Source organism: Gobius niger, assembly GCF_951799975.1.
Source record: "Gobius niger genome assembly, chromosome: 20".
In the NCBI taxonomy this organism is placed as follows: domain Eukaryota; kingdom Metazoa; phylum Chordata; class Actinopteri; order Gobiiformes; family Gobiidae; genus Gobius; species Gobius niger.
The window spans coordinates 1,172,500-1,190,767 of NC_136871.1; the positions used below are offsets into that span (position 1 = coordinate 1,172,500).

At 41.0% G+C, this 18,268-nt stretch overlaps 1 protein-coding gene across 1 annotated transcript in view; it reads right to left on the reverse strand.

The window, feature by feature from the left end:
* Positions 1–18,268, reverse strand: part of grip2b (glutamate receptor interacting protein 2b) — a 411,537-nt gene that overhangs the window by 114,560 nt on the left and 278,709 nt on the right. The window contains exon 2 of the mRNA XM_079579372.1: positions 378–455. Within this exon, the coding sequence (XP_079435498.1) occupies positions 378–455 (78 nt within the window). The remainder of the gene's footprint in view (positions 1–377; positions 456–18,268) is intronic.

An 18,268-nucleotide genomic window follows, 5' to 3' on the forward strand; every position in this document is an offset into this window, starting at 1 on the left:
ATGCTTCTGATGCGATACTGAGGGTTTGAGTATCTGACGATATCCGATATTATCCGATACCAAGAGACTTTAACAGTGGCGGCTGCGAGTGAAAAAAGTGAAGTCTCTTTTGTCCAGTTTCAGATCAACAAAGTCTTATATTGACAACATGTTACATAGACAATTGTATCTATGAAATAAACTAATTGATAAACATTACACAAGGATCACTGGACTGGGCATAAGACAGGCTTTAGGTGGCATTAAAACAACTCACATAAAATGATCTGATCAATATAACTTGTGCAATACAAATGTGTTAGATCAGTTATTCTTTAAAGGGACAATACAGAGTTTAAGTATTTTGCTCCCCCTACATGTTCCAGCAAAGTCTGTACCTGGTATACTGTGTCTCCTGGAGGACGGCGTGTTCTCTGGTCCCGTGATGTCCTTGGTCTTTCCATACGGTCCATCATCTACAGACACAGGAGGAGAGAGAAGAACACGTTAAGGCGGAGACAGCTGAGAGATTTTACTCAACTACCTGTGACCTTCACGGTTTGAACAGAGTAATTCAGGTAGTTCAGCTTTAAAATATTGTAGTAAAATCACAGGGGTTGAGCCGGGCTAAGGGTCCAGATCACAATTAGCCCTTTTCCACCAGGCTGGTGCCGGTGCTGGTTCTGGGCCAGTTCCAGTTTCAGAACCGGTTCTTTCGTTTTCCACTGATAAAAACGCCGGCTCTTGGTTCCAAAATCTGGTGCCGGTCGGGAACCAATTAAAAGCTGGACCAAGAAACGAGCACCAGTGATATCAGCGGCTGGGGGCGTGGCTCTCTCCTCCAACAAACAATCAATATTAGTTAGTTTGTGCTTAGAACTTCCTGGAGAAACAGTCTCTGTGGAGGAAACTGTTGTTTTGCTTTATGCTCTTCAGCTAAAACAAGAGTTAGAAAGAAGAAATCAACATGTTAACGGCTGCTGTGACTGAAACATAAACTTATTTTTCTGTATTTTATAACCAGAAGTGGCTGTAGTGAGATGTTACTATCCATTTTTGATGCTGACTTCCCAAAGCGTTGCTATGACAATAGGCACAGCTCTCATTTTGGTGGAAAACCAAGTCAGTCTGGAACCAACTCGGCACCAGAACCAGCACCTTGGTGGAAAAGCCCTTATTGAGCTCTGAGCCTGTTCCCACAAACGCGCACATTTTAATCCCAGACCTGATTGAAATTGAGTGTTCCATCTCCATTCAGTGAAGCCAGGCACAATACTAACATATGGTGAGGTATGTCCTTTTCATGGCGTTAAGTTCTGTGGTTTCTTTTATCATTAACATATTATAACATTATGTTTGGATGTGCATTCAACCCCAGAAAAATCAGAAACTTGACTGAATGTGAGTTAGCATTTAGCTCAGAGGTCACGTTTGGAAGCTAATTTGTATTTAAAGTAGGGGTGTAACGGTTCACGGGGATGTATTGAACCGTTTCAGTTCGGCCTGTTCGGTTCAGTCCACTTACGTACCGTTTTGGTGTATTATTTTGATTAAATAATGTACATGTATTATTAGCGTCATATTAAGTTCCTACGCGAGTTTCCGCACGGACGCTATTGAGTGACGTACATTGAAGCTGCACGAGAGAAACGGCGTCACGGCAACAGCGAAAGAGAAGCCAGAGCTTGAAGACCCTCCACATCACTACAGTCTCCTGTTTGGGAACACTTTGGCTTTAAAACTCATGACGGGGACAGACGAGTGGATAAACAGACGAGTGGATAAATCCAAAGTTGTGTCGACATTGTTCCTCGGAGATCGGGTTTGCAGCAGCAACACATCAAACATGTTAACACACTTAAAACGGCATCATCCGAGTGTGAAAACCACGTCTACTGAAGAAAAGCAGCCTCTGCAAACACCGCTAACGTCGGCATCAAACAACCCCTGTCCAGTAGTTCGGATCAGGCAAAAACAATCACACATGGTACAGGTGTTTTCATCGCTACGGATTTACGCCATATTCACCTGTTGAAGGCGCTGGCTTTAAGTATTTGATTAAAAGTCTTGAGCGTCGCTACAATATCCCATCACGTCCGCACTTCAGCCTAAAAGTTACACCAGCGCTTCATGAAAAAGCTCAAACTGATGTGAACAAGCTCTGAGTGGCGACTGTATCACTCACAGTATTTACATTTTTATTTTAAATGTTTCAAAATGTGTGATGAGTGCAATTTATTTAAAGTATCACCCAAATGTGTCGCTTTTATTTATTTTATGCAAGAACTCTATTGTGTATTGGCAGCTTTTCAAAAGAAACATGTTGTTAGTTCTTATTTATTTGTACCGAAAATGAACCGAACCGAGCCTCCAAAATTGTGAACCCAATACAGTTTTAGCGTAACGTTACACCCCTAATCTAAAGTATAATCTCAAAAGTCCTGTACGTTCATTAATGATTTCAACAAGGCTTTGATGTGGTCGATGGGTTTACAACAGCTGAAAACATCTGGATTGTTCATTATTTGCTATGTTTGATGGCTAATTCTAATGACTATAGAAAAAGTACCATTGAGCAACGGACTCCTATACTTTTCACACTCCATTAGCCGGTTCAATGTATTTTCCCTATAGCCGTTAGCACTAGCCACCAAACATCTCAAATTATTAACGGTTCAGATGTTTTCAGCTGTTGTCCACCCATCGACAACAGCTTTATCATTAATAAATATACAGACCTTTGGATAATTGACCTAAGATATCAATTAGCGTCTACCAGTGTCCTCTGAGCTAGACGCTAAATGCTAAATCACATTCAAGTTTCTGATTTTTTTGGGTCGGTTTTACAAATACATGTACTGGATGATATGCACAGGATAAAGAAAACACAGAAAAGTATCTAAACACCGTGGAACAAGAAGAATCAGAAGAAGAATCAGAAGAATCAGAAGAAGAAGAATCAGAAGAATCAGAAGAAGAAGAATCAGAAGAAGAAGAATCAGAAGAAGAATCAGAAGAAGAAGAATCAGAAGAAGAAGAATCAGAAGAATCAGAAGAATCAGAAGAAGAATCAGAAGAAGAATCAGAAGAAGAAGAATCAGAAGAAGAAGAATCAGAAGAATCAGAAGAATCAGAAGAAGAATCAGAAGAATCAGAAGAAGAAGAATCAGATCTTTATTTATATAGCGCCTTTCACAGACATGGTCACAAAGCGCTTTGCATGAGACACTTGTACATTCACTCCATACTCGGTGGTGGTAAACTACGTTTGTAGCTTCAGCGCCCCCTGGGGGAGACCGACAGAAGCGCTTTCACGACCACACACGTCTGCACCAACGGACCCTCTGACACCACCACACATCCACTCACACACATCATTCATCCTGGCCTATTGTGCATGTTTTTAGTGGTAGGGGAAACCGGAGTGCCCGGAGGAAACCTACGCAGACACGGGGAGAACATGCAAACTCCACACAGAAAGACCCCGTCCTGGTGGGAATCGAACCCGGACCTTGTAGCTGTGAAGCGAGAGCACTAACCGCTGTGCCACCGTGCCGCCATCCCTTATTAGAGCTGTAAGTTTGCAACCCAATAATCTAATCCAACATGGACCTCATACATCAGCCAAAGCAATGATCCATCTATCTCCATAGTGAACATAAAGCCTCTGTAAACAATTTGAAATCAGAGCCTGAGCAAAGACATTGATCTCACTCCTGTTCAAGCGTTACTCAGCTTTGTTATGTTCCTGCATGTGTGTCCCTATGCTAAAGCCTAACGTTAGCGCTCCCCTGTTCAAGCGTTACTCAGCTTTGTTATGTTCCTGCATGTGCGTCCCTATGCTAAAGCCTAACGTTAGCGCTCCCCTGTTCCTCTGCGCTCGCATGGAGCCCGCATGAGTCATCCACAGCTCTGATGAGAGGAGACTGAACTGGGACAAGCTCCGCTCCGTGGTACGTAAACACTAACCTCCCACTCAGTGCTCCCTCGTCCAGGATTATGGAGGGCTTTTCTACACGCCGCTACTGAACGCAACAATCACACATGTTAGGCTGCACGATGACCTGACGAGCCTCCCGGAGCACAGCCGCATGGATGGGGGTCGCCGCTTTGGCAAACCGTGGAAAATAGTCAAATGATATCAACAAGATAGATAGTAAATGTGCTTATATGTCAGGGGAAGGTCCCATTTTGTAGAAATCAGGTGTAATTGATACGTTGAGGCGGGAAAATATCGTGACAAACAGTGTTATTGAGGACCACTGTTTGTGACTGATGCTGACTTGGAAAAAACATGGAAATCTCAGGAATCCCTTGCTCTAAAAAAGCTCTAAAACATGTCTTCAATAGGCAAGGCAAGTTTATACACAAGGCAATTCAAAGTGCTTCACAGTTAACATAAATATAAGAAAACAAATACAATCAATAAAAACATCAACATAGAATTAATCAATTGCAGTGAGAGGCGAGAGTGTAGATAAAATACTGTCAGTTTTATGCATTTTTAAGTCTTGTTTTGACTCGCTCTATCTTGAGCACTATTTTTTCTTGCTCGTTCACACAAAGTTACCTAACCTCTGTTTTGTCGCTCCTTCTCCTCTGGACATCAACATAAAATGTATCAATTACAGTAACAGGCAAGAGTGCAGATAAAATACTTTCAGTCATATGCATTGGTAAAAAGAACTGTTTTCATCCTGGATTTGAGCATTGTCAGAGTTGAGGCCTGTCTCACATCCTCATGAAGACTGTTCCACATTTTAGCTGCATGAAACTGAAACGCAGCCTCACCGTGTTTAGTCCTGACTCTGGGAACCACCAGGAGGCCCCTCCCTGAAGTCTTGAGGGCCTGAGATGGTTCATACGGCTGTAACATGTCAGAGATGGACTTTGGTGCTAAAACATGAAAAGACTTGTAACAAGCAGAGCTGTTTTAAAGTCTAACACACAAGTTGTAATTAACCTCTTCACCCCCGCCTGAACTGAGCACATTTTCTCCAGTTCAGTTTGACCCAAATCTGAAAGCTTCTCGAGAAGAAGAGTCAAAAATAGTGGCGTGAACGAGAATGAAAAAGCAGCAAAAAAGGCAGCAGAAATGAGACCAACAGTAAAGCAAGGAAAAAGCATAAAAAATATGACCAAAAAGTGACGTCAACATGGCAACTATAAGACCTATAAAAGGCAAAATTACAATAACAATATTTATTCGGCACCGACCTGAACCCCAGACTGAAACTAGATCATTACGTTCTGAGCAATTAATTGAATTTTAATGTGATTGTGACGGTCGATCTCGATAATCGCGTGGTGTGTTTTAATTGAGGAGAATTGGCCCAGTCCTGTCGCAGTCAATGCTGCTGCGCCTGTCAGGTCAATCCCAGGGAAACACTCGGCCCAAACAAACAGGAAGCACAGGAGGCACATGCAGCAGCAAGAGGAGAAGTGTGGAGCTTGTTTTTGCTGCTGACTCTGAGTTTTTAGTTTGGCCACAACATCTGTTTGCTTGCAGGTCCAGAAAAGACAACATTAATTGGTTTTCTTTTCTTCTTTTAAGCAAAAAAATCGAATGGAAAATCGAGATCGATAAATATGGGGGAAATAATCCTGTTTTTTTTTGTTTTTTTTATCGGCAGCCTCACTCATTGACACTGAGCTTCCGAAACACTTGTCAGGACGTCTGATTTTTACAACTGATGATGGTTTGAGCCTAAACACAGCAGATGATGTGAGGAGTCAAATGTTCTCCGCCTTTTCCTGACGCTTTTATGACAAGTATTCATCTACATTTAAAATAAGTTTTTGTACTGTAACATAAACCTGCCCAGGGACGACAGGTGGAAATTGGCATCTTTGCTATAACCTGGCACAAAGCATCTTTCCTTTTGGTCAATGTTAAATTGTGCACTGTCCCTGTCTAAATAAAAACCATACCATACTATGAGTGTGTCTCTGCAGCTGATCAGCTGTTTGTGAGTGACACGGTGCTCATTGTCTTTGGACGTCAGTGTTCAGATAATTGTGAATATTACGCTATGGATTACCTTGTAGATTTAATAGACACAGACAGCATCTTTGGAAGTTTATTTATTTATTTATTGTTCAACAGTAGAGAAGGGCATTATAATTTGTGATGAGAAAACATTGTGTTCACACCACCTTTAAAAGTCTGTATCTCCCAAGCAGGAATAACACTGTGGAATGAGTTAAAGAGGCGAAACGGAGCAAAACACTCGGACACTTTAAAAGAACATGTAAAGACATTATCTTTAAAAAGTATGCAGCAAAGTATCATCATTACTATTGCATTGTGAGACAGGCAGACACTTGTGTTTTTGTGTGTATTTGCCTGGATATGAATATCAAAATATAAAGAAAGTTAAGACCCTAAAGCATTATTTTGCATCGACTACAGTAAGTTTTTGTTTGTTTGGAAATCATTTTGTGTGAAAGTGAGGTCAGCTTGTTAGTTCAAGTTTACATGACAATGGACAAAACACATGTTTCCAATATGTTCATAGATTACATATACGTATCTAAACTTCAAGGATGTTTACAGGTCTTTTTCTTTCCCTTTCCCTGTCAATCTTAAGTGAGTGACTATGGACAGATAGTTTTTGTTTCTACATGGTTATACGGAGCTTGTACATTTGGGTATAGTTGATATAGCAGGGCTGATATTATATATATTTTTGTGTGATCAGAACGAAAGAGAGATGTGCCTTCGTATAACTCTTATGTACCATATGTGTATTTATTTATTTACGACTGTAAATGATAAATCCTTTATTTTTATTTTTTGGTAAATGATGAAATTCTTTGACATTTTGTACGATCATAAACGATTTATATCAGTATGTAAGCTCAGACTCATGCATCAGTTTCCTGCATGAGCGGAACGTTTATGTGAAGATTACTGAATGAGAGATAAGGGGCAGGTTTACTATAAGAACTTCTTCCTTCTCCTTTTGAGCACAAAGTCTTGTTTTGTATTTTTTTTCTTTCTGTAAAATGTTGACATACTTTTTCTGCTCAAATGAATAAATAAATGGGAAAAAAATGAAAAATGTCTAAAGCACTTTTCGCAGCTAAAATCATGAAGTGCTGTACAAAATAGGTAAAAACAAACAATAACAAAAACGGTATAAACACAGGATATGTCAAATTAAAGTGACCCTAGTGAAAACACATCAATCTAAAGCTTTCTTACATAATCATGTCTTCAGATCCTTTTAAAAAGAGTCAGCAGAGTCAGAGCCGGACGCAGAGACGGGGCAGGGTGTTCCACAGTCTGGGGTTAACGGACCGAAAAGACGAGTCCCCCCAGATCATGTTCGAAGCCGCCAGAGGAAAAACTGTCTCGTGTTTCTCCACCATTACTTTAACAAACGCTGAAGCATCAATAGATTTTTCTACCAAATAAAGAGACAAATCGGTTCAACAGCCCATAAATACCCATAAAACAGACAATGCTAACCAGGAAGCCAACGCTAGCTTAATGCTCCGCACGCTAACATTAGCGATGAGGGCCGTTCTTCGCTTCTACTGAACAATCTGCCGAGAACAAAACCTCCATATGGACCTGATTGTGGCTTGACTTGAGTTGTGTGTGATGAAGACAATTGTCCGCCAGAAAACGGCTAAAAAGAGTAAAATATTGTGATTCCAAAGAGAGGTTTCCCTCCCCCTTGGCCAGGCCACGCCCCCTTGTTTGACACGTTGCCGTCTGTATCGGTGGGATTCCAAATACACAGAGAGAAACCTTCACCAAAAGACCGTAAAAAAAATAATACAACCAACATAAGGTCTAATACACAAAACACAGCAACATTTTAAGATCTTCATGACAAAGTAAACATGCTGCTCAGTAGTGATGGCAAGATGAAGCCCCATGAAGCATTGAAGCCTCACAGCCAATGGCATCACACATGGTTCGAAGCATCAAGGTGCTTTATTTGCTCCACTACGCCATCATGTGGACAAGAAATGTATCAATCAATCAGTAAAAGTTTATTCATATAGTTCTTTATGCAATTTCTCCATCTGTGGGATCAATAAAGTATCATCTTATCTTATCTTTACAACAACACCAGGACCAAAGTGCTTCACAGACAAATGTTTACAACCTGGACACAATTCAGTGTCTCTAAGTATTAAAAGCAAGTTTGAAAAGATGAGTCTTTAGGATTTAAAAAGGGACAGGTCCGCAGGTATAACATGGTGGGGCTGAAAGACTAAATTTGCGAGTTTATCGAGCTGTTATGGAAAATGTGCTTGTGTTACTTTGTTTATGTCCAACACAAATACACAAAATGTCACTGTGGCTTTTGTTTTGAATCGAGCTTCAAACCCGCGAATCATTTCCTGAATCAGTGACGTGGTGCGGCCACTTCCCGAGGCTTCGAACGCACCACATACGTGATCAACACACGTGATCAACACACGTGATCAACACACGTGATCAACACACGCATCGATACGCGCTTCAATAGACGTATGTATAACAGCAACAAAGTCCCAGGTTGAATTTCATTGGAGTTTGTGTGTTCCTACGTTTACTCTACCTCTAAAACATCAAGTGAAGTGAGGTTTTCTCTGAGGCCGAGACTCGCCTCTAGGAGAGATTCTGAATCTCAATGGGACTATTCTGGTTACATGGATCAAATTAGCCAATAAATAATGAGTAATTCTATTCAAGGACTCAGCCAAAGGTGGACAAAAACACGATTAAAATGATCTTACGTAGACAGAGACTGTTAGAACTGCAATACCTGAAGTAGCTTGAGAAGCATTGGCTTAGTCAATGGGATGATAAAAGGAAATTCAATATAATGAAAATGCAGGAACAGAATGGAGACACCCAGCACATAACAGAAAGAATTCTATTTTATATGAATTTAGCTTAAACTGCATCAATTATCTATATTATATTATATAGTATGAGTAAGTCTAAGTCTCAAACATAATTATCTTTTCCAAGCTAAATTAATCTATAATAGAAAACGCAATCTCAATGGCCGCCGCCTGGGCGCCGCCATGTTTATTTCCCATACCGACTTTGAAGCTAAGCAGGGAAGGGCCTGGTTAGGACTGGGATGGGAGACCGTTTGGGAACACCAGGAAGCCTGGCGACAGTACTGAGTGTGTGCGTGGTTGGTGCTGACCGTATTCCGTCTCCAAAGCTTTGTCTCCGAAAAAAAGTACACGCAAAACATTGCCCAAAACCTGCTCAAACGCGCTGCTCCGAGTGATTTATCCTCCGTGTGAGTAAAAGCGAAAATGAAACTACCACTTAACGAGCGCATGGCCTGCACTGCGTAGTTTTTTTTCTTTTTTTTTACGTTGCTGCTGTAACATTTGTTTTCTATTTTGCTTTCACGTATTGTGAGCCCAGAGGTACATTTGATTCTAACGCAGCTTTGAAAGCATTGCCCATTTTATTGTAAGGTTATAAATACTGTCTAACAACGATCATTAGGCTATTTCAGTTCAAAACCAACTTATTATTTTATAGATTGCACACTACCGTGATGGACCAAACCGCGGGTCCTGCACCGTGAACCAAACCGTTACAGCTGAACCCCTAATATTTATCCATAATTATTCCACTGTCTCTTGAATTCTATTCCCTGAGTTTAGCGAACATATTGTCGTAGTTTATAAGAAAGGAGCACAGGTGCATCAAACACTCCAATTGCTGTTTGTTTGAAATTATTTTTAGCATTCATTCTTTTACTCATTTGTAGTGGCCATAGTTTTTGGAATGGGTTGGGAACCACTGGTACAGCTGAACTGTGTGACGGGTTGGACATTTCTTTGTAATCACTCATAATCTCAGATTATCAAATGTGGAGACTAGCGAGGCCGGGTCTCTGCTAGTATATAAAATAAAGAAATAAAGTAAATTAAAGCCGCAAGCGGCGTCGTGCGGCCCTCGCCCCTGGCATTCCCCCCCTTGCAACCGCCCCTGCTCGCTGTCGCCCCATGCGAGGCCCCCGATTGCTATGCTCCTTGTGAGCCCTTCTGATCGCTCTTGCCCCTGACGACCTCCCCCTTGCGAATGCCCACGTTCGCTGTCACCCAAACCTGCTTTAGCCTCAGTCTCACACCCAAACCACTCTTTTACGCCTGATAACTCCTGGCCCATCCCACTCTCGCCTGAGCCTTTGTCACACACCGGCCTCACTCTTGTCCCAAGTAGCTTTGGTGCCCACTGTTGCCTCAGCCTGAAGGCCCCTGTCCTCAGCCTGAAGGCCCCCTGTCCTCAGCCTGGGCTGCTGTTCCAGATATGAAGCTTGTAACACAAGCCTATAAGTAATGTAAGTCTATCAAAGATAACAAACGGAAACAGGAGAATCAGAAAAAGACGTTGCAAACTTTTCATACTTGTTGTAGGAAGACACGTTTTACTGTAATGTGGAACGAACCAGAGGGGTGTTTCAATGGAACACCTCTCTGCAATGGGCTGCACGAGTGAAGAGGGGGAAGGGAATACACAATTGTGTCACATTACTTGGTTCTCATTGTGTACTTTTATCAGGCTCGAAAATATGTGAATCATGTGAAAAAACAAAGAATTGGAAAATTGTCATGACAGTGTTTGAACTGGCAACCTCCTATACCAGAGACCAACACACTATCACTGAGCTATAACGACATACTATCATTGGCCTGATGTGGGCTAGTATTCTCTAGAATAACGCTCCAAAATTAGGTCCCAGCACCTGAGGAGAGGTAATTTTTGGTCAATTTTCCCCCTCCATTTTCTAGATTGTTTTGACATTGTCCCTGGTGTTGCCTCAATAGTTTCCCTACTATCCTGCCATGTCTTTAGTTATGCAAATTCTGTAAGCGTTGTTCCCACTTTTTTCATGAGGGTGGGACCATAGGTGCTGAATTATGTAATTTCCAGTAGGTGCCGAGAAAAAAGAAAAAAAAAGATAAAAATAGTAAAGGTCAGAAATAATCCAGCAGCCTCATGGTTATGAACCCAATGCTCTACCTATGATACTATACAGGCACAATTAAAATTCTAGCTGAACAAAGGAATGTCTTATGAAACTCCCCGTGCATTAGAAATGTTAGGACTAGCTACCTCCTTCACCTAAGACGACCTTTTACCACTGAGATATAAGTCCATACAAACATGGGCCTGATGAGGGCAAGGCTTCTCTAAATTTCTGGGCCGAAATTAGGGGACAGCACCCCACTGGAGGAGAGGGAACATTTCCCCATTTTTCATGAGGGTGGGACCAAAGGCGGTAATTCATGTTCTTCCCAGAAAGAGCCAAAAAAAAGAAAGAAAGAAAGAAAGAAAAACCTTATGAAGGTCAGAATTGATCCAGGGTTCTCTTGGTTATTAACCCAATGCTCTGCCCATGACACTATACAGACACAGACAATGTATTAGTCGAACAAAAAACTATCTTATGAAACACCCGCAGTCATGGTCTTAGGCTGAGACAATGTCTACAGTGGTCCATGTAAAATGAGAAAGCATAAGAAAAGTGTGAAGGCTGTGTTAGGACTAGCTCATTCACTGAAGACAACCTTGCTACTACTGAGATATAAGTCCATACAAACATGGGCCTGATGAGGGTGAGGGTTCTCTCAATTCTCAGGCCAAAATTAGCTGACAGCACCCCACTGGAGGAGAGGGATCATTTCCCATTTTTCATGAGGGTGGGACCAGAAAGTACCGAGTCCAAAAGAAAAAAAAAAAAAGGTGATGGCTGGGATCGATCCAACAACCTAACGTATAGGAACCCGGCACTCTACCAATGGAGCTTCACAAGCTTAGTGAATACTGCAGCCAATTGAACATTAATGTTATGAAAGACTGCACTTGTCTATTTGCAGAAAACGGAAATTACAGCTTAAGCATTAATATATTTCATCTTTTTAATTAGGGTAAATTCCTCTGACCGGCCAAAGATTTGATGAGAGGGTGCATCAGCCCAGCAGCACCCTCCATATAAAGAATATTTCGTTGAGAGCGAAATAGTACGAGGAACACACAGAGGGACGGACAGGAAACGGGTAAACTAAACTTCCTGTCACTATAAACTTTAGAAAAAGTTGATTTTGGAGGCAAAAACATGGAAATTGAAGCATCTTTCTGTGACAGAGGGGTAGTATAAACATGTACGAGTCTAAAACTGTAGCCGTTGTGAATAAAGGAGGAAATTTGGAAAATTGACGAATTTCAGAGAAAACTCTTAGAGAGGCCAGCACGCTGCCTGGCTAAGACATCTGGCCATTTCCACGGAGGATGGGTGGGACCACTTAGAACCACTTAAAACCCACTTAAGGCCCAAAGGCGCGAGTGTGTGTCCAAGTTGGTGGAGGCTCTCCGTCACTGAATTATTTTTTTCAAATTTGCAGGTGGCGCTGTTGTGCCATTTTGCACGTCCCACATTGGACACTCACATTTTCGTCAATTTTTCACCAAACCGGATTTTTCGGTGATTTTTAATTGAGTTTTCGCGCACGTTCAGGGGGTCAAAATCCAGTTTTAAGAGTGGGAAAGAAGATTGAAAGAAAGAAAGAAAAATAATCGTTTTTTGCCAAAAAAAACCTAAGCCGTTGCCGTTACCACCACATGCTGTACACCGTTGGAAAGCTCTGGCTAAGGCGCACAAAAAAGTTGTGGGTCATTTTTTTCTGGCGTGTACGTGGAGCGCGCGGGTGGCCGCTGAAGCCCCCGGGAAGGCTTTTCTGCAAAAGCAAAAACAATATAGGCGTTTTTCCATTGTAGCTGTTTTTACACATTAGACATTTTCGGAAAGCTCTGGCCGACTCCTATGCGTCTGTCGTGGTCGGTGGTCGCTGTCGTGTCCGTTGTGCACTCCGTACGCCATCGAAGCGCACCCTGGTGCCCCCCTGCGTTGCAGAAGCAATAGTCCCTATCGCCATGTATGGCGCTCGGGCCTAAATAAAAAATAAAGTAAAAAATCATGAAATCAACTGGACTTTCATGTAAAACTAATCTAAATGAATAGGGCGCTAAACTTAAACCTTGAGAAAATAATAATAATCTATGTGCAGATATGACGTACCCGTGTTTTGTTGTATGAAACAAAAAATAGTGGGAATGTGTGTATATATATGTGTAGAAACTTATATGTGTGTAATATCTGCTTATACAGGAGGTTGCAAAATTCACACTGCTGACATAAATTAAGACTTTTATTATTTATTATTATTTTATTCATTTATTTTTATTTTACGTTATTGATTTAACTATTTATTTATCTGTTTTGCCGCTGTTTTCTCCTTCTTTGTTTCTGTTTTTTTTTGTTTATTGTTAAAGGGGCTGGAAGCAAGTTCACCATTTTATACTCACTGCTGCCACCTCAGGCCATACGTGTAACTGCAGCTTCTATATTAAGCTCGTGCATGACGGATATTCGGGCCGAAGTGACACATTTCTGAGTGACCGTACAGAATTGTAGAGGCAGTTGTGGTGAACAGGTCTGGGCTCATTCTACACATTAGGACATGGAGGAACATGTAGGGGGAGGAGAATACTTAATTTTAACATTTTTAAACTCCTTATAGTCCCTTTAAGAAGAAAAAAAAATGAAAATAAATGGTTAAAAAAAAAAAGAATCCTCATGTAATCTCAATCTCATTACGGGCTATTTAAACATTGTGTTCTTATTGTAGTAAAAGTCGTGTTTTAGTTAATGAACAAAACAAGCAGCCGTTCTGAAAGTCGAGTTGAAACAGTCTATTTGCGCCTGTGCTATTTGCAGACTTTTGAAGTAATTGTCCTAAATTAGAACGCCTTCCACGTGAGAGTTCGGGAAAGCTAAAAATATCTCCTTCAAACTCAGAGAAACCAAAATATAAGTTTAACATTTGCACATGTTTGAGATCTGTATTCCCATGATGCAGTGCAGAGGTGTGTGTGTGTGTGTGAGTGAGATGATAGGACTCCTCACGCGTTGTTAAAGTATTGGCTTTGACAGCAGCTCTGACAGACCGACACCGCTGTTTCGGCTTTGAGGAAGTGTCCCACTTTTACTACGGAAGCCGAGGCGGGACATGTTTAATCATTCTCGCCATAATCCCAATGGTGGAGGGTTGCAGCAGAGTCGGCTCTTATTACAACACGGCAGAGGAGAAACCACTGGATGATTCGGGTGTTGAATTCAGAGCCGTGGGAAGATGTTTTAGTTAGGGGGGGCCGAGGGATAAAATTTACCCCCAAAATACTTTTTCTGTGCATGAATCCTATTTATTAACCTCTTAACTCCCGCCTGAACCGAGAGCTTTTTCTCCAGTTCAGCTTTACCCAAATCCTGTAGGCCAGTGTAACGCCTCATTTGAAAGACCTACAAAACTAAATGGATCTTTTTCCTCACGTCAGATTTTTTTTCATCACTTTTTTTGTCGGGCAGTCGACTCATTTTTGTCCAATTTTCGTGACTTTTTTGTCACTTTTTTGTCAAATTATTCGCATTTTTTGTTCAATTCTTATCACTTTTTCGTCACTTTTTTCGGCAAATTTTTGTCATTTTTTTGTCAAATTTTTGTCAATTTTTGTCATTTTTTCAAATTATTTTGTCACTTTTTTTTTCAAAATTACTCGCATTTTTTGTCAAATTCCTATTGCTTTTTTGTCAATTTTTTCATAAAATTTTTCTCACTTTTTTGTCAAATTTGTGTCCATTTTTGTCATTTTTTGTAAATTTTTGTATGTTTTCTCACTTTTTTCACATTTTCATCCTTATTTTCGTCTCAGTTTTGTCGCTATTTTCACACCTTTTTTCCAGAAGCTTTTGGATTGGGGTAAAGCTGGAGAAAATGTGCTCATTCAGGTGGGAGTTAAGGGGTTAATATTGCCTGCAGTTCACAAACTGTCCACCAGGGGAGTGCTGCAGCGCCCTCAGCACCCTGGGTTCCCACGGCCTTGATCTCTGTAGAGCAACTCAACTCATACACTTCATACTTCATATTGTGACCCTAAGGACGCACTCGGCCGCCCTGTGAAGGAAACTCATTTTGGCCGCCTGTATCCACAATATTGTCCTGAGGGACGGAGATCGACTGGTAAATTGCGAGTTTTGCCCCCGGACTCAGCGCCCTCTTCACCATGACATCACTGCCAGCGCTGCACCAGTCCGTCTGTCGATCTCACACCCCATCCCTCCCTTACTCCACCCAGAGATCCTCCACTTGAGGCACGTTTGAGCCACAAGTCGCCCATAATAATATTAAGCAAAAAAAAGCAAATCTTCTCCCCAAACTATAAATTCAACCAAGGCCGTGGGAACCCAGGGTGCTGAGGGCGCTGCAGCAAACCCCTGGTGGAAAGTTTGTGAACTGCAGGCAATATTAACCCCTTAACTCCCACCTGAACCGAGCACATTTTCTCCAGCTTTACCCCAATCCAAAAGCTTCTGGGAAAAAGGTGTGAAAATAGCGACAAAACTGAGACGAAAACAATGATGGAAATGTGAAAAAAGTGAGAAAACATTGACGAGAAAGTGACAAAAAATGGACGAAAAAGTGAGAAAAATTTGACAAAAAATTGAGAAAAAATGGACGAAAAAGTGACGAAAAATTTAGAAAAAAAGGACGAAAAAGTGACAAAAATTTGACAAAAGTGAGAACAATTTGACAAAAAATTGAGAAAAAATGGACGAAAAAATGACAAAAAAATTACAAAAAGTGACAAAAAACTGAAAAAAATTTGACGAAAAATTTACAAAAATTTGACAAAAAAGTGAGAAAAATTTGACAAAAAATTTAGAAAAAATGGACGAATAAGTGACAAAAAATGTACAAAAATGTGACAAAAAAGTGAGAAAAAATTGACGAAAAATTGCGCGAAAAAAGGACGAATAAGTGACAAAAAATTGACAAAAAAATGCGAATAATTTGACGAAAAAGTGACAAAAAATGGACGAAACTTTGACATAAATGAGACGACTGCCCAACAAAAAAAGTGATGAAAAAAATCTGCTGTGAGGAAAAAGATCCATTTAGTTTAGTTTTTCTTTCAAATGAGGCGTTACACTGGCCTACAGGATTTGGGTAAAGCTGAACTGGAGAAAATGCTCTCGGTTCAGGCGGGAGTTAAGAGGTTAATAAATAGGATTTATGCGCTAAAATATCTTCCCACGGCTCTGACAGAGATGAATACAGTATAACTCATGACTACACTATAGCACTTTGAAAAACTCTTGACACAGACTTGCAAAGCGCAATTCAACAAGCCATATATTACTAACATTGTCTGTATTACTAATTCCTTTTTGCTTTTTGATTTATTGTACGAATGGTGACGGGAAAATGTGGTTTAAGCAGCTGCACATCCGCTCGTGTAAAAGCAGCAGCAGAAGCAAAGGCACTGCAGTATCGTCAGGGTTGTACCATCAATAATACTTTTGGAAATAGAAGTAGCTTTTGTGGGATAGAATCAGACACTCGTGGACAGACTGATGGCTCTTCTGCTGGGATGATGGAAGGGGAAGAGAGTCCTCGAGAGGTGATTGGTTGAGAAAGGTAAGAGGAAATGTGGTCTTCCTTGTACAGCCTTTTCTTCTCCATTAAAGCAACACTATCCTCACACCCTCTCAAGCTGAGTCAGGATTTCAGCCCATTTCACCAGCGGCTTACTGTCATATTTGTAGGAGAGGATTGGATATTTAGTGTCCTGATAATCCCTTATCTCAACACGCGGCCGTTTAATTCTGGTCTGAATTACACCCACGACCCGAAGAGCTGACTCCTAATTAGACTCACTGCCGCTGTAAGTACAACACATGCAAACGCTGGTTTGTTTTGGACGAGCTAAGACGACGTGTGCGAGACTCGAGATAATGTCACCGCACTTCACCGGTGGCTCTGGCAATTAAACACAAACCCCATTGTGAATCGAGTACGGTGTGAATATGACCTAAAATGACCACATGCAGTCAATGAAAATGTTATATTACAAGCCGGAAGATCCCATTCTGTTGTTGGTCAGGTCTACGTTCAACAAGATGTGAATGAGTTCTCTGTCACGTGTCACTGTAATAAGTTGTTTCCTTGAATAAAAGCAGTAACATTGAGTTAAGTGGTTGAATTTGCCTTTTTGCTTTCACACAACTTATTTTTCAGCCTCTTCCGGGCGCCTTCTCAGTGTAAATGTGAGTTGACTTTCTTCAGAGTTAGACTTTAGGTCAGACACCATGAGGCTAAATACAGTGTACAATACAATTAATTAGTACAATATAATTTTCTTTATATTTTATCTTTTTACTACATATTTGAGTTTCCTAGTATAATATGACTCCGACATCCAGCAGAAGTCTGAGGTTCTGTCTAAAGCAGAAGCTCCATGACTTCCTTCTTCACTTCTCACTGTATTTAGTGTGATGTTTCTGCTCTGAGTTTGGGGGTCGGCGCGCAGACGCTTCTTGCTTCAGCCACTCCTTTTGAGCAGAATGTATACTGCTTAAATAAACAAATAAACGAAACGAAACTCATGGTGTCTGGCCTAAAGTCTCACTCTGAAGAAAGTCAACTCACATTTACACTGAGAAGGTTGGAAGGAGCGCCCCCTTGTGTCCAATTGTGTCCAAATGCCCGGACCAAAACTAGCACCCTGAAGAGGTTGAAGAATAAGTTGTGTGAAAGCAAAAAGGCAAATGCAACCACTTAACTCAATGTTGTTGCTTTTATTCAAGGAAACACTTATGACAGAGTTATTACAGAGTTATTACAGTGATGCCATCAGGGAAGAAGAAACCCACTAACCTAGTCATTCAGCTCTGTAATGAGTGTTTCCTTGAATAAAAGCAATACAATTGAGTTAAGTGGTTGCATTTGCCTTTTTGCTTTCACACAACTTATTTTTCAGCCTCTTCAGGGTGCTCGTTTTGTTCCGGGCATTTGGCCACAATTGGCCACAAGGGGGCGCCCTTCAAACCTTCTCAGTGTAAATGTGAGTTCAATCAATCAATCAATCAAATTTTATTTGTATAGCGCCCAACAACAACCAGAAGGTGCCCAGAGCGCTTTCCAGGATAAAAACAAGAATCATAGTAGACAACAATAAATACAAAAACACATAAAAACAGCAGTTCTTCAGAGTGAGACTTTAGGTCAGACATGAGTGACAGTAACATGAGGCTAAATACAGTGAGTTCTTTGTTTGCAGTAAAAAGTCTGAGGCCTCATTGCTCTTCAGTCACAGACTGAGAAGTGAAGAAGGAAGTCATGGAGCTTCTGTTTTAGACAGAACTTCAGACTTCTGCTGCATGTAAGAATAAGATAGACATTTACGTATTCCTTC